Genomic DNA, 22,732 nt, shown 5'->3' on the forward strand with positions numbered 1-22,732 from the left:
TGCTCCAGATACTATGACAAAATTTCCATATTGCTTAAACATCTTGGATGAATGCCGACAGAAAAAAAAACGAGTTCGTCTTGGTTTTCTATCTGAGATCTCAACTTAATCAAATTTCAATTAGTAGTAGAATTGTTCTTTCTAAATCCGGTCAATACTAGCCAAAGCTTCGATTATATTATATTCTATATAAATTAATAACATATATTATAAAAACAATATTAAGATAAATAAGTATAGTATTAACGAAAAGATAAGAAGACACTTCGTATAAGATGATAACCTTGATGTTTTCCCACTCTCCGATAAGAGCTTCTCGGGCACTACAACGAACAGTTACACTTAAGAAGAACATTATTGCGATGTTGCGATGGTCTTACACGACACAGATCGTCTTTAGTGCACGGGACAGTTGTGAACAACACTGCATACAGTAATAACCCTACACATTCACATCTCAGACACTCGTTTATTTTGTTACGATTTGTAAATTTTGTTGTGAATCGTATTTTTGACACGATTTTATATTTATTATTGAATCAGCGAGTGTTTTGGGAAAATGCTTCATTTTTCTAGATATTTAAAACAAATGGTTGCGTTTTTTACCTTTAGCATTAATAGCAAACGATAGTGATATTGATAGAAATTCTTTTTAAAAGCGAAAAAACCAACTTATATGTTTTTGTTTGGTAAGAAAAGAAAGAATATTTCATTAGGTATTTTAATATTAAAATAATTCCAGCATGTGTGTCACAAACGTGACTTGGCACACAATTGAGTTTATTACGCTAATTGAGGAAAACAAAGGTTATTGTGCGGTCACTTATTTATTATTTTGTATAGACACTGCTGCATAACCATTTGATAAGGATTGAACTTGAACTTATAAACTAATAATAGTCTCTTGAATGCCATATTTATATATATATTTTAAAAAACAGAAACATTTTTAGAATGACACATTCAAGCTACTTCAAACTAAAAATATTTTTAGTCTCCAAGACAAAAAACCCTCACCACTCATTTCGATAATTTGTATAAAATATGCCTTGAAATATTAAATAGATTCATAGACCATTTTAAATATCGTGTAATTCTGCAAATAGTATTTATTATTATGTTTTCTAATGATTAATAATTATTTAAATATTTATAATGATCTCAATACATTTATTTTATTTATTCAAATCTATAATAAAAATCCACCACCATTACTTATAATATTTCTTAGAGTTAAACAAAATTCTTACACTTATTCTTATATTATATAAACCTAACGCGTGTTGCAATTGCATTCGATTTAAAACTAAAGAAATCTTATTATTTCCGATTGTTTGATTAAATAAACTAATTCAGTGTGAATAAAATTTACTAGCAGAGTTATTTTTATCTAGGATAAAATACGAGCTGTATAGTTTACTCAACTTAATCCAGCAATCGTTTATTGTTCGGATTATGCATATTTGACAGCGAACAGTCTAGAGCTGGATCGCTAGTCAGTTATTCGCCTTTTGTTTTATTTTATTGTACCATTATTCTGTGCCGGCTATAAAGGCTAGCTAGACAGTTTGTCTGCTTGTTCCCGGTTTCCTCGGCCTTGTTTATCTGGCTGGGGTAGTTAGCGCGGAGTGGCGGCTCGCACCCCGCGGCAGTGCTTCCGCAGGCCGCCTAGCGATGGCACGCGCGTTTTGCTCCGTAGTCGATCTTTCACGCGTTCGCGAACTACATAGGTGAACTTACGACTACTCTCATATTTTCACGAAGTCGATTTTTTCTATGTCTAAAAATGACTCTTTTTATACATTTATATTGTGTGGTATGGATAATGTTATTGACAGTCTACTGCAGTACGACAGGTGAGTGGAGAATGCAATTAGCATTTTTATTGAGTTGATGGCAACTTGTGAAAAAGTTTTTATTGATTGGAAAATTTGTATCATTAGCTTATTTCATTGTTTAATTTATTATTTGTTTTGGATACTTTAAAATGAAATGAGTATAAAATTTATTTTTCTTTTATCGAATTATTGTAATTTTTAGTAGGATATATAAAGGACCTGTTTTTATAGTATTAACATTTATCAATGGATTTTTTTTAAATAAGTTCTTGAGAGTAATCAATAGATATATAATATAAAAAGAAAATAAACGCCCAAATATCAACAGAAACATCAGAAATATTGTTTTCAGTTATTTTATTCTGTGTTTAGTTAACTCGATTATTTTTATAATACTGTTAAATTTACTCTCAATCATATTGGTCTAAATAATAACCAAAAGATGACGATTCCACTCTGAATCGGAAAAATCCTCAAAAGTAAGATTTATTCAGAGGGTTCGAGATAAGAAGCTCTTGTATTTCTTAAACATAATTCAGTTAACAAGGGAAAGAATCACAAACAAAACGGACGGGGGTCGATCTGTGAGTCATCCGCGGATATCCGCTGGCTTCTCGGTAGAGACAGTTATGGATGTATTCCATTACTGCAATAAATAAAATAAAGCTTAGTAATACCATGTTGCGCGTTGTTATGACGTAAGCCAGAAATGTGTATTGTTGATTTATATGTTAATATATTTTTTGAGTGTAATATAAAATAAGGTAAATGATACAATTTATGTTTCCTTCTTCTAATCTGAAATTAAATACACTCAAGTTTAAGTATATAATTTTTGTAATTGATTAAATCTTCTTTTATTTAAATACATTTCTAAGTCTACAAGTTGCATTCTTATTTTTATTTCATATCAATAATGAGACGTTCACTTTAAATGGTAGGTTGAAATAATCGTTAATCGATAGCATCACATTGGTCTTGCGATTTCTTCGTAGAATACGTCTATCAAAAGAAATAGATCACTAACCATTAACCGAGCCATTTAGACGTTTACTAATCTTCTATCTTTTATCTAATCAAATCTTTATCTTCTATCTTCTTCGGGCTAAAAGATAATATTCTAGTAAAGCATATTATATACATATGTTTTGCGATTATAATTGATTTAAAACTAGAAGTCGCGTCAATGTTTCATACCTATTCAGACGCAAAAAAAACCACCAAAGGCAACAAAAATCTTTCGATATATTTATTTTCTAAAAGTAGAAAGAACAACAGTTCTGTACAAACAAGTGATATACTTCTTCTGGATTTAATTAAACTGATAAATCAATTTAGTTCCGAGTCATTTAAGAGAAAATTAATCACTCTCTGAGCTTATACTTATAGCCATAAAAAGATAGATTTGCTTAAATTAGTTTAATATCTTTATAGATTACGGGTGAAGCAAAATTATTTTCACATGCAGAAATGGTTAGAATTCATCTTAGTTGTAAAAACACACTTTGGTTTGGCCGGTATGTGTGATATAATTACATTAATTAAGGCTCATACGTATTTATCGATTTGGATTGGCGAAGCATGGTGGCGTGAGCTCCAAACCTTTTGCTTGAAAGGAGAGGAGACCTTTGCCAAGCAATGAAACTGTGACAAACTGTTAAGCATATTAACAGAGAATTCTTTAATTGTATAAAATAAATTGCTTTATATAGTTTTTCAAATTATAAAACTATCTTGTAATTTATAATTTCCCTGTACTTAAACTATCCTGCAGTATACTTTATCAATAAACGATACTCAATCAACGAGACCTTTGACTTGGCTTTCGCGTGGAGTATTCATTGATAAAGCAACATGAGTTCCCAATTTTTTATATTTATCAAAGTTAAAAAAATACTGTTTTTCGAATTAACTTTTAAAAGCGATACAACTATTAAGTTTACTCCGGACTCTTACGTCAATAACTGTATAAATGCGCATTAAAATTTTCCTAGAATTCAGCGCCAAGTTTTTCGCACCACACTTGCAATTGTTCGTTTAATTTACGCGATCAAATAGCATGAGCACGAATTATTAGCTACTTCCTTAACAGTGACATACAATATACATAAACTCCAACATTTGTAACTTATAACTATGCCAATATAAACAGAACGCTACTGATTTCGTGGACCGTAGTACGAGTATTGATGCGTTTGTGTTGACGCTAGAATCTCGTCCTACAAACCCTTGACACGGGCACAAACACGTACTCGCGCAGAGCCGGCGTGAGAAGATGCATGAAACGTGAAAACGACGGCATTCGTGTTTCCGCGTGTTAAAGGCACGAGTATGGAGCCAGTATTACGTCATTATTAATGAAACTGATTTGATCGACGATCATTATAACCAAAATAGTTAAAATTTAATTATTTTGACCTTATACATCTTTTGAGGTTTACTTTTTGTACAAGTACAGAACCGGTTTTCATTTTTTGATAAAATATCTTTATAATTTTTATATAAAATTAATTAGTAACTTTTTAATTAAACAAAAAGTATTATTTACATAAAAATACATACAAAAAAAACATAACTAAATCAAATCTAAACTTACAATAATTTTGTAAGTTAACAGGTATTTTAACGTTTAAATTAATTTACGTACAAAATCCACGTAACTTTATTAATTAAGATGTCATTAAATAAATATTTACTTTCATAGGCTTCGATTAAAATTAATTAACCATTCAGACTATTATAAAATCATACGGAGCTTCGAATGATCTGATAGGTAAATATTTTTTTTGCATATTGTTAGATTAAATTCGCCACATGAAAGAAATTTATAGCATTAAACACGATTAAAAGATTCTTGCCTAATCCTAAAATCCAATAATATTGTTACATATCTAAGATTTAAATTTTATTCATATAATATGGATATACTGTATAAAGAGGTCATTTTTACTTATATTAATTATTGAACCTGTGATATATTAGATATCTTGTATCCAGAAGTCACGAAGATGTTAAAATTAATGTACTTACATCGTGTCTAGTGTACACCATAGTTTACACCAGCAACTTATAACTGGCATATGGATAAAAACGTAAACTTAACGTAAAAATTGTTGTTGAAAGATTTAATACTATATTTTTTTTTATTAAACAGTTACATTTTGGTCAATAGTTTAGGTGATTAATTGAATTAATTGTTAGTGTCTACGCAATGCGTCACTGACAATTTATATGCATCAATATGCACAAATATTCTTTCGCCATTGAACATATTAAACCAGATAGAACGGATAACAGTTGAAAATACCTATTTAATATGTCCAGTGACACATATAATCTCCTGATTCACTTATGTATGTAATTTAAAGTGTAAAACTTTAACGACACAGAGAATACAATAGTATCCATAGTTTAACGCGAATGAATCGTGTCTGTTTCGTTGCTATACAAATCCGTGTGAATAAGCACTTCATCATCGCTACTTTATGAAAGCAAAATACTCTCAAAGAGACCATAACTCGCGCTCTCGTGCCAGATATCTATTTATTGAATGATTCATTATTTAAATGTACAACTTAAATAGGTCGTTTATTACATTAGCTATTCATAAAATTTCATTGTAAATTCGATTTGATTTGATATACTTTTCAATTTGATAAACTTATATTCATATTTCACTTTAAAAACTTTGAAATAAATATGCCTAATTTGGATTGCAAATTTACATTGTAAGGAATAGTTTAAATCTTACAGTGCCCATCTAGTGGTCCATTAGCGAATCCACATTTCTATTTGAAATAAAAAAATAAAAGCCATAGATTTACTAGAGAATTTAATAGGTATACTTGTTGATGTTTTTCGAATTATATTTCTCCTAAAAAAGCAACGATCATTTCTAAGAAATATAAAGTAAGCAATATTATTATAAGCATTCGATAACATTGGTTGATTAAATTATATAGTTGTTCTTCGATCTAACCGTGACTCCTTGGAATAAAAAAAAATTATAGCTTAAGTTCAATGAGTTAAATATTTAAAAAATCTATATAGATTTTTTGTTCCATTTTACAACTACGTCTCATTATAATGTATTTGTAAATGGCGTTAATTGTTTGTTGTAAATGGCGTTAATCTCTAAGTATAAAAGTTGCCTCCCGCCGTCTGTACGCTTAGATCTTTTAAACTACGAAACGGATTTTAATGCGATTTTAATCAATAAACAGAATGATTCAAAAGTAAGGTTTTAGGTTTTTTAGGTATAAAAGATACCTGTTAATACTTATTCTGTACTTTAGTGTGCAATAGCTCTTCATTAAACTATTCCATTAGTTCTGAAATATTAGGAATATAGCAATTGTTTCCAACCGTTTTTTTAGTTAAAAGTTTGCTAGGTGCTAATAAAACAAAAATATCTACTAAATATATTTTAACTTCATCGAGCCGATAAACAAACAGAATTCGAATTTTTGTGTTTAATTTTTTGCAGAAATTGTAATTTCATCTATTTCTATGAAGTTTTAAAAGAAGTTGTAACTTTCAAACAAGTAAAAAATTGTAATCAAAATGTTAAACTTCGTAATATATATTATTTCCTACATTGTAATAAGCCAATTTAATATGAGTATTAATTTTTTTTTGAGACTAATCCCAAATGTACGTTTCACGCTTACGTTCAGCATATTCATAGACGAGCTACAGAGTGTAAAATTTGGAATTCGGCACAGCTTTTGGCCTATAACCGACCGGAAAAGTGAGAAAATTTGAAGTCGCTCATCTTAATGGAGTCTTTGCATCGCTCGACCGAGGAGTTCGCCTAATCGACCCGTTTAAGGTGCCAGTTCAACAAGACGAATAAATGTATACTTTATACATACTAACATTTCAGAGATAAGACAAGAAAGCAAGGAATCGTTATGTGTCACTATACCTTTGGTTAAACTTTACGTTGCTCCTAAAAAAATATATTCAGTGGTTTCTGATTTAAAATTTCTATTTTCAATTCAACGTTCAATCGAATAGAAGCTACAATAATATCTAACTTCTATGGAGTTATTGTAAGAGGAATACTAACTGATTATGAATTTCAGTTCAGAAGTATGCAATATTACTCGTCAAAGTTGGTTCAATCGTACGCAAGTATTGAATACTTCGTTAATGTACAATGTTACTCTAATTACTGTTTGGGGTGCCACTGGCAATTATAAGATACAGTAAAGGTACAATTGTAAGATACAGTAGAGGTATTCTGTAACAAGAAACTTGATACTCACCGCAGAAAACGAGCGTGAAATGTCAGAATATGATATGTTACATTTACTACAATAATTATAAAATGAATAAGATACACGTATCAAAATGGCGTATCAGCGTAAGTCGGTTGCCGACATTTTACGAGTGAGATTCGAAATGATCTTTTACAGAATCGCATATCAGGTTTACCTAAAATGCGATGGTAAATAAAATAAAAAGTTTATTTCTTAACCTTCCATCTATACTATGGATATATTCAGCTGGAGAACCCATTTACAATTATCCTAATTCCCTTGCCACATACAAAATATATATCCCTTACTACAAATTAACTTGTCGATAAAATAACAATAAAAAAATAAAAACGCTAATGTCATTACACATAATATAACTAAAGAGTTATTTAATTCTGATCAGGTCTTACTGCGATTTATTCTACCCACACTACTAACTCCTATTTAACGAACATTGAGTCATGTCATCTTCTTTTTAGGCAGTTTTTTTATATTAAAAGAAAACACAATTGTTTTTCATCCAATTCTACTCGGATGGGTTGAATCATGTGCTTATTATACTATTACGCGTCGAATGAAATTAGTTTGCAGTCGATATCGTCTTTTGTTCTCAAGATATGCGAGGCAAAAGAAACATGAACATACATACATAATTAAGTATAGGAGCACAGTGAGACTAGCAAAGACAAGTGACTTTTATGTGGCATTATAATGAATAGCGTGTATCACCTTTATTATTATACGAATGAAAAAAAAAAAACTCTTATCTTGAATACATACCTATTTATTAAGACACTTTAATAGGATTGAATTATTATTATATTTATTTAATGTGATTTTAAAGTAGAAATGAGAAAAAGCTAATATATGGACAGATCTGTGCAATCTTACAAGAAGAGATCATATGCGCTTAAATGGTAAAAAGAACACATACTATATATTGTTAGACATTCATTAAATTAAAGAGAACTTATACGAGAACGCGATTCAAATATCACAATACAAATGATTAAATATAATCTCTAATTAATGTCTGATAAGTGTTCAAGTAACAATCTTATCTGACAGATGTCAAGGTATAGAGTTCGAATAATGGTTCGGGATAAAATAGACATTGTTTTTTTTTTTAAATCTCAGTAGTAGCTCGAAGTTCGTATATCCAGTGTTAAAATTTAGTTTATGGGCAGTACGAAAGGCAGTTGCTTTTGCGTAATATCTTTCTGGTCGTATCAGTATATGAGAGTGAATAGATATTATACTGAGTTTATGCACACACCCCGAGTGTGTGTGTTATTGATAAAGACTCCCCTTTCATTAAGAAGATATTAAATACTATACACTGATCAAAAATAAAAAGCAACACTTAAGAAAATAGCTATCTTTATACAGGAATTAGGCAATTTTCCTTAATACAATACAAATAAACCGCCTATTATATATATATAATTTTTTTACTTTCGTTAAACATACACATATAAAAATATATTATAATTCAAAATTTTATAAGATACTATAATAATAAAATCTTTAACGTTATAAGTTATATGAAATAAGTAATAGAGGCAATTCACTTGCCGTGGTGAAGACTGACGACGGCTGTTCACTTAGGAATATTATTTTCCAAATGTGTGGTCAAAGAAAATGCAAATGTTTCAAACCCGCAATTCACATATGAACTAAACCGCAAATAACCAAGATACGTCATAATATTTGCTTATTCACAAAACAATGAACGTAAGAGCGGTCCAATGCTACGTAGGAACCAAGTGTGGACAGTTGACGCAAATATTTGCCATACTTAACTCCTTTGATCTGTAGCGCTATTATGTAAGTACAAACTGAAAACTTAACATGAAGCACTATTGCGTTATGTCAAAAAGTACTATGCGACTATAACTATTAAAACATTTAAAAAATACACGTATCAAAAAAGTGTATCATTGTGAGTTCGTTGTCAACATTTCATGAACGAATGCTTACGAATTTTACAGAATAGCACTACTTTAATTATAACCAATAGATATTAACCATATATGTACAATTGTAACAAAGATAACCAAGAAACTTTTCTGTTTTGTTATGTTCAAACCAATACTGCAAATAGGCGAATATTTGGGATAATATTTTAGAAGCCGCTAGATATAAGGTCACAGAACTCGAGTTTCTTTAGACGAGGTAATTTAAACCAGGGGTCGGTTTGTCATCCATTATGGGAGTGAGTGTATAGAGAGTACACCTGTGTTTGCGCTTAGATTTGTGCATATTAATACGTCCTTCGTAGGTGGTTGTTCACCCGTGAGATGAGCAGCCGTGACAGAAATCGGTCAGTACGACATGATTATTATATTTAAAATAAAAATGAAATATAATCAAATATTTATACCACATATCATCTGGAATTTATTTTCCTTTATGTTGTCTTTGTTACATATGTAAATTATATTTTGCATTTATCTTGATTTCCCGTAAATTGTTTATTACTTTTTGAATACTTAATATATAATAATAATATAAAAGTATCTTAAACAGAATAAATGTTTAAATCATCTCCAAAAGATAAACAATACGGACTTTCCTGAAACGATTAACATTTCGCTGAAAGTTGTGAAAAGTTTCGTTATAATAGTTTTGGTAGCGTTTTAATTATTTTTCGTCTTAAGGTCTCGGTGCTGAGTTTTAACAAGGTTTTGGATGAAGTCTCTGCTAATGCTATTATGAGATCTATGAATTAGAGTTTCATTTAAAACGAGTAGATTTTATTGTAAATATATATATATATATATATATATCGGAGCGTGGTTACTTTAGTTGTTGATTTGGATAATTAATGAATCGAGTAGTTGGCAATAATGTTTGATGGCTGATTTACTTTTAAGAGCGGGTCACCCCGAATGGAGTTGTAAGTGCCATGGCAACGCGAGTCGTTATGTTTTGACAAGCTTCTCGAATGCGATGGTTGCTTGCAAACCCATTTGCTCTTAATCGAGATGAATTATTGTAATCCTTTGATATTATTGTGGTGTACGATTATTGAATCAATGAATACAGTGATTAGACGATATTAAATACCTTTTATTTTATGAATATCTCCATTGCACGCCCACATAGTCTTACAAATGTCGGATCAATGCCCGAACCCAACTGTTCGGCATCCTGCTTCTCCGACATATATTAATTCGTATTATTGTGTAGTTTAAGAAATTTAAAGACCGCACTATACAGAAAGTAGATCCTATAAAAGAAAGAGAATACAATTATGATCTCAATTAGAAATACAAATCTTTACGTCTAAAATTTATATGTTATTCAAGTAAACTTTACAATTAAGCAATTTCGAACCGTCAACATTTTAACTCTACCGAAACGGCAAAAAACTCGCATTGTTGGTCTTTTAACAAATCAGATTTACAATGAGATTAGTATCAACAATTACTGTTACTCGGTCAGTCCTTCGATATGGCTTGATGGGTATCATCAAAACATGCAGATTTCCTCGAATTCTTTCACCGTCGAATACGAGATGAAAACACGAGATAATAAACATAAATGAAGCCCATAAAAAATCGATTATACTGCCCGGGGTTGATCTCGCATCTTTAGTTGGGATTCGCGTGCCCTAATCACGAGTGATTTCGGTGCTAGATTTTTATATATTCAAAAAAACTAAATGGGATTTGACTTCACTTATATCTTATATCTTGCACTTTGATGAATGAATTTTAAGTATAAAATAGTAGGGTTACTTCTTGACACTAATTTAAGAACCTGTTGACTAACAGCAATAAATCTAGCAAAGTAAATAACAACCCATAATTTTCCTATTATTAAACAAAGGCCGCCTTTGTTAAGGTGATGGATTTTGGAGCTTAATCTGACCCGTCGCTTCATCACGTGTCAGCAATGAATAATTAATGTATAACTTTAAAATTTGGGTAAAATAATTCATTAAATATATAAAATACTACACGTGGATAGCGTTAAAGTACTTGTCGGTACTTGAAAGGTAATCTATCCTAAGGTGGAACCAAGTTCTAAGTATTCGTAGATAAATCAACAGCGTTAATTTTACTCTTCTTGAAATCCTATTAATTACGAGGAAATTCTTTAGAAGAATTCAAGAGATATAAAGAGAAATTATATTGTACTAAGTAACTACTTAATAAATATGCTCATAATCTAATAAATATTCGTATTATTGAAAGATCTTTAAGACTAGTTTTAATATCAATAATTGATTTGACATCTGAACTTCAGACTATTCATCGGCTTTATATTATAATTTAATTTGACCTCTAAACATTACCACAAAAGACAACAAATCAGTTTCATAGTTATACTTAATAAACATATTTTTATCCGTCTTTACTATAGGAATTTTATTAGACGCCTAAAATAGTTAACAATTCTAAGAAAATATATACAATTATTTCGTTATAATTAACATCGGTGAAATATATGTGAATAATACGATTTAAAAAAATGTATGGTTATATATATAACTTAGTAATTACATATATGTACATGCAAATGTATTCATTTCAAAACATGATTATACATATAATCAATTAAGAATATACGCTTTTACAACAAATGTCAGTGTGAACATTGTCATTAAATCTAATTATTATTATTATAAATATAACGGTTATTTTCAAACAGATTATGCATTAACATTAAAAATTTACAACACGTAATAAATCATTCACAAGCAATAAAACAAAAAGTAAGAGCATCTATGCCATAACATCTGAGATGTGTTTAAATATAAAATGTAAAGTTGTACTGCATCTAGGGATCATAGCGAGTGTCAATTATTCATCTGTGCCGATAATGGAACAACCCTGTCATCAGAAGTGTGGCTGTCAACGCTATACGTAATGGTACCTATATGTGTGCTCCTCAACAAAAACCAATCCTAGCTAATGTGCCAATGAGATCGAAAGGCCAATTACGGATTAATTTAAAACCGGCGTAATGGTCGTCAATTAACTTGTCCGCTTATAGTTTGCGTTGTAATAAAGTATTAATTACCAGAACAATTTTGTAAATTAATGTATTGTAATTTGTTACTCTCGTTTCAATATTTGTGCCTAGGTGCCTACAAACTTATGGGAGTTTATGTATTATTAATTTAATAATTCGTTTCAAGAATGAAATATTAATAACGGAATATCGAACACATAATTGGTAGTTAATATCTAGTATGCTTCTATGTCATTATATATAATGATGATAAAGAAATAGGTATGGCCAAAATGTGGAATATAAATTAAAAGATTTTAAGTGTTAATTTAGGATAAATCGATAGAAATTCCAAAACAGTTGTGTACAACTACCTTTATTAATACTACTAGCTGTACCTGCGGCTTTAATATTAGTATAGATTTTACATGAATAAATCTTAAACGTAAGTAAGCTTACTCGGGTCCACTAAATCATCGGAGTAGTAATAGTTATTGTACTATATTTATACGAATACTTTATATTGCTGTATTTCTTTTTTAAAGCACCACATAACATCTAAATTCTTAGATTCTATATTTGGCATCCGACGCACTGATATATGTTTCGTCGGATGTGAACATATGCCTTTTTAAATACAGTAAATCTACTAAAATTAGTACGATGTATAAGTAATACATAACGGCATTGCGGTTTGAAATCCATGCAGTTAATATTTACTTTTAAATATATTTCGATATTATTTTATATTCCATTAGGAAAAGTAAAAACTGTCACATATGTATAATAAATACGAAATACCACGAACAAATAAGGCTAACTCTATTCAATTTTTTTTTTATTCAACTCGAAATTTTTATATCATGTTATTAAAGACATAATCGTTTACTTTTGAAAAAAAATCGAAAAACCTTAATAAATAAATAAAATCTTTATAAAAGAAACCATATTAAAATGGACTCCTATACTCGCTCTTCTCTTGAATCATCTCTATAAAGGAATTGGTATCGTTATATTTTCTTAACAAATAACTCTTATTTTATACAAACTCTTTCAGTGGGGTCAGGTGAGGTCGCTATTAAACGATCCGTATATACTTACAACTATAAAACATTGATCAATAAATATTTTAATAGATTAAACTTAAAAACAACTTAATATATAATAAGTAATACAACATTTAAGTACTATCTTATTCCCGTCCTTTGCCCGGTGGATTGTCGTCATATTCTTAAAAATTGTTACCAATATATCATCACTATAGCGAACAGACAAATGGATCGAAGGATATAAAGATAACATGTTCAACCAATTTTACAATCTTAATGTAATATTCCTTGTGTTATTTCTTAACCATATATTCGAAACGTTCTATGTTCTGTAATACAAACATATAAAAACATTAAATCGTTAACACTCGTTGCAATTATACGACATAACGTATACAACGCTCGTATTCCCCTGAGTCGCTAGACTGACGTTTTAATATCTTCACTATCCATCATATCCATAAATTTAATGGTGTCGATAACAAAGTTACTTAACGACTGATTTTTAATTCTATTTTTATGATACTTCATACAATACTGCCATATAGGAGACTAGTTAATCTGATACATCGGTTAATCTAGAATTTATTAATGTTTAATACTTTTGACTGGCGTTTAAAGCGTCAATTGAATTAAAAAATATATATTAATAAAATTAGCTAAGCATCAGTCTGTGGTAAAAATACCTCGATAACTATCTATCTTTTATACATGTATAAATAAGATTTCGAGTAATAAATGGTAAATGATGCTTGAAAATATCGTGGAGTTAATATTCATTGATTCAATACATGCTATATACTAAATAAAATTATATTTAATTAAAACATCATTATGAATTGAAGGAAAAAAAAACTACTTACCAATTGTTCTTGATAGAATCTAAATACCTTTAGTATATCATAATATTATAACATGACGACGATTCGATTAGTGGCTTCGAGGAAAATATACTTGAACTTTAATTTGAAAAAAGTATTTAATTTGAACAATGCATAGCGTGATTTCTTTTAATGACATTAATAAATGAATTTATTAAAGTATATGTAAGATAACCGCATGCACTATTATAAAAAAGAAAAATAACAAGTATGAATTTCCTGTACTGCGGTCGGTAGCCGTAATTAAACAGTGAAAACTTTTAACGACGCAGTAAACTTTTACGTGTGTTATTGTACTCGAATAACAGTTGATACCGCTAAGTGGATGATATTTTAATATGATAATGATCCATTTATTCTTTGAAGAAGTAGACGTTTATCAAAGTGGAGTTATTATATCGTTTCGAAACTTCGTTTTCATAATTATTATCTTATTACAAAAAGTTTAAATACACTTTATGTAACTTTAATTTTATATTTCTATTCAAATTAAATAATTTTAGCAATCAATGACGTTTATTTACTGTTTCAAACTCCTTTATTTAATATAGAAGCAATACACTCACTTATTGATAGTCTAATTAAACACTACCACCGGTTCGGAAAATGAGACAACCTGACTGAGAAGAACCGGCGAAAGAAATTCAGCGGGTCTTTTTTTTGTCAAACTATTTAAATACATATATTGAATATGAATAGAAATAACCAGGAAGCTATCGTTTCATTCCCAAATTTGTCTTTGTTCCTTGTACCAATGCTATAAGAATCACATTTTCTCATAAAATCATTAATATTTTTCCGTACATACAAAACATTACAGAATATATATTGAGAAGCAACAGTTAATATCTTGATATCTTTAAATGTATACCGTATCATTAAGATACTGTATATGACACAACTAAGTCACATTAAGTAGCTTTTAGCAAATTTCTTTTGAGTTTATCGCTTTTTATCTATGAACAAAGGTAGACTTTCCATCACATTCCAATTAAGGATGATAGTTACATTTTTGGTGTAAGTGAATTGATGGAAAGGAAATATTTATTTATAAGAAACTATTATGAAACTATGTTTAATAAAACAAAAAAAAACATCAAAATCGCTTAGCAATCCTCGATATGCACTAAAAAATATAAGACCGATTTGATAAACTCGTTATTTTCGAGTCGGCAAATCGGGTATGCTTTTTTTTATCGTTTTTTAATTATAAGAGAAAATCTATGAACGATAAATTAAATGTAACATCAGAGAACTCACAAGTACGGTTTTAATTTGAATTTATGAATTCAAATCGTACACAAGCAACAAGTACGCTCTTTAATATTATTTATTATACCGCAAAAAAACTTTGAATTTAAATATATTTTTATGCGAAAAAATAGGTTTTTATTTTTAATTCTTTTACAGGTCAGGGATTGCCCAACGGACTGAATGTAGTGTCCGTTGCTCCTATAGAGGTTCCTAATGGTAAGTGATCTTCGCGATACTTTTTGGCTCTCGTAATTTATTTAGCTTAAGAATATTAAAAACAAAAACATGTCACATTATAGAACGTCGCAATATTCCTAGGTTGACTAGTAAAAGTACTATATGATTGTTTTCAATCAATTTCATGACGGATAAAGATTATATCAATATCAGTATCGTTCGTCTATTGACTATTGTTATAAGTGGCAGACCCCAAGATATCATCCTAATAGTATGCAACCCTGCCTAGGAAAAGGTGGCTTTCAAAGCCACAGTCACGTCAGATATGCGGAATTTAGAAAATGAAGGAATAGAAGAGCACTTGTGTTTACGCACATACTTGTGCACTAAATAATATGACCGCGCAAATGGCTAGTCTCCCTTGAGAATTACTACTTAGGCTGAAATCGGTATGGAGGACATTATCGTAGTTTTAATAAAAAATTTGCACAATATGACCAAATAAATATTTAAGCAACAGAAAATCCAATTCCTAACTCCCTAACGTGTATTGTGGATACTTATTACCAAACCTTTGACCTTAGTACATTCGTTATTGAACAAATGTTTTTTCCCACATTAATTATTTCAATGAGTACTTATTGCGATAATACAGCTGGTCGCCGCCTCAGCCAATTTATTATTTAACTAGCAAATGCCCACGACCTACTTCCTTTTTAATCTTTTTACGAAGAACTATAAACGTATTTGTGCTCCCTTTTGAGATAAACTGCACGTTTGTGAAAAAAGCGCTTAAAATCCTTTCGGCAGTTTTGCGTGACGTCGTTAAAATTGCACTAGAAATGTTCTAAAAATAATTGTTCTCGCCTTCGTAAGCAGAAGTAGAAAAGCAAAAAAAAAAAAATTACGTATAAAGACACAAAAAATGCTTTTCCTTTCTTTACAAGTTGTTTAAGATTTGTTACGTCAGATTTTTAAAATGTATTTAAAAATTTAATATTACATTGAGTCATGTTAATAACGCTAATTAAAAATTCTTCTTTTTAAGGAAAATAGGCACTGCGTTTATATTTATATATTTTTTTATGTTTATATTTTTATATTTATATATTAAATACATTAATGTAACATTAAATAATATCGTGAATAAATGTGAAATTAGTAAATAATTTAAATATAAAATTATTCTGTAGTGCAGCTTCGCGCGGTTTCATCCCCATTAAACGGTACTGCATCGCCCCGTGGATGCATTATGTTATTTTTATTTAGTCTATAACAATTTCCAGTGAATGGTTTGTACTTGATAGGATATCAACTCAATACTAGTAAATCCTTATATTAACAAACTTTTCTTAAAAACAAACAAATATTCGTTTATAGAGTTTTGATAATATATTATCTGTATAAAAGAGATTTAAACAACTCAGTTCTTGGTTCAGGTCGTGCTTTCCACGAAATTTATTAAGCAAAAATCAAAATCCAAGCTTCTTATAGGATTTAATTGAATGAAAGCTAACGCACGTTCGAAATCACATATTTAGTAGAATGAAGTCAGGATAACATACACACTTAAAAATGCTATATCCTGTATGGAAATTAACGATACTGAAGTCCACACTTTTATCATCGATATATTCATATTATATCGTGTAATAAACGTAACATACGGATGGTTTAATGTTAAAAAATATCTGCGGAGTTTTATTCCAGAAAGAAATATCATGCCAGGAAGAATGGATTGTTTTTGGTGGTGGTGTTATCATTACAATGATTTTCGCTGTTTCTATTAAAATGATCTGTGTTATGAATAAACATAATATTGTTTTAAAAATAATGTTACGCTACTTTTATTAACCTTACATCGTCTTAAATATACCGAATGAGTCTAGAGTTCCAATATAAAACATTTATTCATATTATATTATATTCGTTGTAAAAAGTTCAAGCAAATCGCCCCGGCTTCGCAAGGGGGCAATGCTAATACTCAATAATTATATTATGTACTACAGAATGTCTTATAACATTCACAGATTTTTTGTTATTAGACAATACAAACAGCTATGTGTCTCTGCATTTGAAATCTGTTTTTTTGGCCAATTTTTCTGGCCAATGTCAAATATCTTTCGCCAAAACCTCCAGACAACAAATATGCATGATGTATTTTATTATATAGTAGAGCAACATTTCCGAAATAATTAGTAAGGTCCTGCCTATTTTTGCCTTATTAACATAAAAATGAAAATAATATTTAGTCAAGTGGATTTGAATCGTCATTTTAAAGAAATATAGTAAACGTATCACCGGTATCGCCGGTTTCGAACGTAGATTCAACCGAGAAGAACAGGCAATAAATTGTAACCTTTACCCTGTTTGATGAAGTTGAAAAAGTTTTCTTTAATTCGATATCATGTCATGGTGGGTCAAGATTTTCAGCTGTAATTAATATTAAAATTAAGTGCGTACGTTTGGTCGTACCAAACTCATACAATATTTGTCTTCGACAACCTTCGGTAAGATTAGAGAGATAAACAGAAACAACCGTTTACGGTGCGCCAACCTTGTGTAGTTTGTTATAATTTACGGGATCGATTGCGAGGTATATTCCGAAATTCCTAACAAGCCGAATACGTGTAATCAATTTAATCAACTATGTACCGATAATCATATGGTACTACAGCTGCGAATGGGTTACTCGTATATGTTGAAGCTAAATCAATACCAGATTATGTAGTCAAATAAACGAAGGGAAGTGAAGCAAAGGCTATGCTTAGTGAGTAGTTCTGACCATTAATAAATAGTAACATGAAAAGCAAGCGGCCTAATATGTCAATTCATATACATACTAATAAATAAGGATACGTTTTTCATGTAATTCCTAGCCGAAAAAAACTATAAGCCCAATATATACAAATTATATCAGAGGATTCAGCGTATTTCGGAGAATGTTTTAGAAGTACTATTGTATAAATAGCTGCGCTCTGTATTATTATTCGCTATAATATTGACGTGACAAGAGTCAAAAGTCAATTTTATGTTTTTTTATTCTTTAATTATTATAATTGTGGAATTGTGAAACTGTATATATTAAAGATAGGCAAGAAAAAAACATACCAAACTGACCAATTACATTATATATGTTCTAGCATTTCGTTACAATTTTTTGTGTATGTGTCTATCTGACTAAAAAATTTCGAGAAGAATCTAACATAACTTTTTTTTTTGTTGAGATGCACACATAGAAATGTTAACAAATATTTTAAGGTTATTTTATAATAATTATTATATAATAATATACCTCAATAGACTTACACACTAACGGGAGTCATTACATTCAAGTGTCTATTAGTACAAGTACGACATGTAACATAATAGACGCACGGACTTAGAGTGACTGCGATGAACTATAGTGCACTGTACTGCACTCATACACATACACTCTAAAGTATAATATTTTATAATTTAAATTAAAACAAAACATCGAACACTTTTTCTAGTAACTCGAGACTTTCTTCTTGTTGAGTTTAGCTTAAGAGATACACCTCGAATTCTACGTGGTTGCTCTTAACTTAAATAAGGGTTACTATCCCTTTACATAGCTAACATTATACTTTAGTTTAATATTGAATGTCACGAAAAAATCTAAATGTTGGACCTCTTTATACCATCATTTTTTAGATATTCAAAGCACGTACCAATGTTTTACCTATAGGCCCTCTCTAATGGTGCTCTCTTATCAGCTGCAAAAGTGTCTACCGAAAAGCGTGGGATAATAGTTCAATAAATACTAAAAGATATCAACTTGGAATATGAATATGTGGAATATGTGCAACGGAAATAGCGGAATATATTTCTATTGTTATGGATTAGAAATTCAGTGAACAGTAAGTAAGTAAGTAAAAAGTATATTGTAGCATTTCTGTGCAAAGGCTTCTTCTCTTGAGGAGAATATTTAATACAGAAGAATATATTGTTCTATTGGGAATTGGTGTATAGATGGATTACTTTTTATATATTGAGAATCTTACTAGTACTTAATGTTTTTGGTCTTAATTTTTCTGTTCTGACGGTGTAAGGAAATAGTACTTAGCACTTTTTTATGATTGCTAAAACAAATAAAAAATAATATTTTACTGTATATGCATCAAAATAGCGTGTCACCGTAATTCGGTTTTCAACATATCACAAGTGAGCGCGAAACGAGCGCTAACATGCTATGCTATTATAACATAGCTTATATGTACGTATATAGTTATAGAAATATTAATTTTAGACTTGGTTTCAACTTTTGAAATGACTATTTGAAAATACTTGCCAGTGCTTGCTAGAATAAAGTTTTTTTTAAAAAAAAGCGTTTCGAAAATAATCTATCCGAAATTCTCTAATAACAGTTTTGGCATATGAAATAATTTAAAAAACAATGCAACGTCACAATTCTTTCACTTGTAAAACATGTTCTAGAACAAATAAAACTTAAAAGTCTACATTATTGTCACTGCTGATAATTATTTTCTCTGTCGAACTGTTCTATCATTATTTTTTCTCTCTTCAGTCTTCTTCTTTCATTTGTTTTTACATTTTTACCCTGTGTTCTGACTCTGAAGCATTTTTTATTTATCCAACAATATTGTTTTCTTAATGTTTCATTTGTATACAGTGTATTGTCAGTATTTGATTGCTATGTTTAAAGCTTTTAATTTTTTACTTTACTTTAAGTAGCGATCCTAACCCGTGGTTTATCACATATTATAGCTTCATACCGCTACTACCATTATTGCTTTAGCCTGCAATTTATCCGAGTAATTTTTAAGAATGGCCTCCAGACCTATTTATAAATTATTCTATGAAAGGTATATTTTTTATTTGTCTTTATTTTTTATCACTGCAAAATCATGAAGAATACAATATGTTTGATTTGTTGTGTTGAAAATTATTTGTAAAATAGAATTATAGAAGATATTTGCGATAATGTAATCACAAACAAAAATCTTACACCGAATAAGAACATAATGAGCAATGCCTGAGTGATTTTTTGCCTGACTTTTTGGATATATAACTTTTTTATTTATTTAAAATGAAAACGGAGATAAGCAAAGGGCCACCTGATACTTAAAGATAACCTTTTTATATTAATAAAATACTTAAATCTAATAAAAATATGAAAAATTGCAGAGAAACAAAATTAATATTTTTACTTAAAAATATCAAAACCTACTCAGGCTTTTTTCTCTGTATTTTGTCTGTTTATAGAATAGTAAAAAAAATAATACGTGAACTAAAGCGGCTGATATATAATTTTTTCTTACCACAATATCAATATTTATATAAGACTAGACGACCTTGTCAGTGTTATTGATCAAACTAAGGTGCGTTAGAAAGTAGGACAATTTGGTTGAAATAAGAAGCTACTTTCTAAAGGAATTGCGTTGAGATTATTATTTCAGTTGATCTACTTGAAATTTAATAAAATCAAGTGTTACAAAATGGAATAAAACTTCGTTCTTTATATGAAATAAAACGAAAAGTTGAATAAAATAAAAATGTTCTAATCTCGTTATAAGACGTTTTCATATTGATATTATTACCTAATACGCCAAAATACAGATAAATAAACGTAATGCGTATTCATTTTGTAATTTTCACTCTTCGTGTTTTATTATGACTATTTACATCATTTTTGATCCAGTATATTTTTTTAAAGGATCGTGCTGAATTTATTTTCTTTATTTTATGTTAAGGTTCGCTTATGAATCATTGTTTGAAGTTGCATATGTAAAACTTTGATATTATAACTTTTTTATTATTATTTTTTTTAAATCCGTCCCAACAAAATCAACAGTTACAAACACAATTTAAAAAACGATCTTGAAAAACGAAATAAAATAAAACAAACTACAGAACATCCCAAGCCGAGAACATCTTTGTGTTCGTCCGTTAAACCGACAGCAGTCGTTTCAAGCATTCACAGGAACTAAAGAACAGAATAATGAGAACTAACGGCACGTAAACGATTCATTGCAAATATATTCGTACTTTTTACATAAGCACGGAAAATTTTATACCTTTACTGCTTTCTGGAATCCATAATCAAATAAGTTACGATTCGTTAAGCACGTAGATGAAAAACTACAGATATATACTCATCCCAAATTATATAAATGTATAGTACAGTAATACAGGATATTAAAGCATATAAAACTTACAGACTCATTTAAACTCCTATACAAATGAGAGGAATTAAATTATTCAAAGTGATTCTATAAAATTAATTAAGGACATTTTTCCGCATCTTAGCCATTAATTTATATTACTGATTGATAATTTTCTGTGATACTTTGTTATAATATAAAACTCAGCTCTTAAAGAAATGTCGGAGCAATATGCATGTATATCACATAATATATAAATTAAGATTATATATAATATTAAACTTCCTCAGTAGATTAATAGATTTTACATGTTACAACATACGATATTAACAGCCTGTAAATTACCCACTACTGGGCTAAGGCCTCGTCTCCTTTTTAGGAGAAGGTTTAAAGCACCACCACGCAGCTCCAATGCGGGTTGGTGGAAACACATGTCGCAGAATTTCGTTGAAATTAGACACAATCAGATTTTGTCAAGATTCAGTGGTGCTTGCCTGGGTATGAACCCGTAATCATCGGTTAAGATGCACGCGTTCTAACCACTGGGCCATCTCGGTTTACATTTTAGACAAAAATATTTTTCGAAATAATTCCTATCCTAATATGTAATTTAAATTTTGAATACAACCTTCTTCTATTTATATAATAAAAGGGCCTTTGGAAATAGAGATTTGGTTACGGATAATATACCATTTACCCATAAATAAGAAAAAAATACTCGAGACTTATTTATATAAAAGAAAAACAACCGTATTTATGTTTCGAAAACCTATATCAAAATTTTATTTATAATATTAAATATTAAAAAGTAATCCCGAAGTATGTTTTTTTGTGTTTGTTCTATTCTAGAACTAAGTTTCACGAACGTTAATTACCTGAATCAGTAAATTCAATCGTATCGGTTTCGAAGCTTCACATAGTTTTCAGTTATGTTATGCTGTTGCAATTTTAAAATATTTTATGCCTAGTTTCTGTGGTAAAGACTACAATTATAAATTTGTCTACGTTTTTAATACTCGCTCGATGACGTAATGTGCCTGAAATCTGTACATTTCCCTTTTTTATAATAGTTGTTTACCGCAAATTCAATAAAATAAATTTAATTATACGAAATTCTGATTTATTTTTTACAACTTAACTTATACTATTTATTATGTTTCC

At 29.6% G+C, this 22,732-nt stretch overlaps 1 protein-coding gene across 3 annotated transcripts in view; it reads left to right on the forward strand.

The window, feature by feature from the left end:
* The first annotated feature begins 1,592 nt into the window (after positions 1–1,592).
* The window catches only part of LOC125067225 (lachesin-like), a 31,432-nt gene continuing 10,292 nt past the window's right edge, over positions 1,593–22,732 (forward strand). Inside the window, exons 1-2 of one of the 3 annotated variants that reach the window (XM_047675690.1) lie at positions 1,593–1,856; positions 15,405–15,464. In XM_047675690.1, the coding sequence (XP_047531646.1) occupies positions 1,787–1,856; positions 15,405–15,464 (130 nt within the window). In that variant the 5' untranslated portion in view covers positions 1,593–1,786. The remainder of the gene's footprint in view (positions 1,857–15,404; positions 15,465–22,732) is intronic. The other 2 variants (XM_047675691.1, XM_047675692.1) reach the window with 2 other exon arrangements.

Source organism: Vanessa atalanta, chromosome 11, assembly GCF_905147765.1.
Source record: "Vanessa atalanta chromosome 11, ilVanAtal1.2, whole genome shotgun sequence".
In the NCBI taxonomy this organism is placed as follows: Eukaryota; Metazoa; Arthropoda; class Insecta; order Lepidoptera; family Nymphalidae; genus Vanessa; species Vanessa atalanta.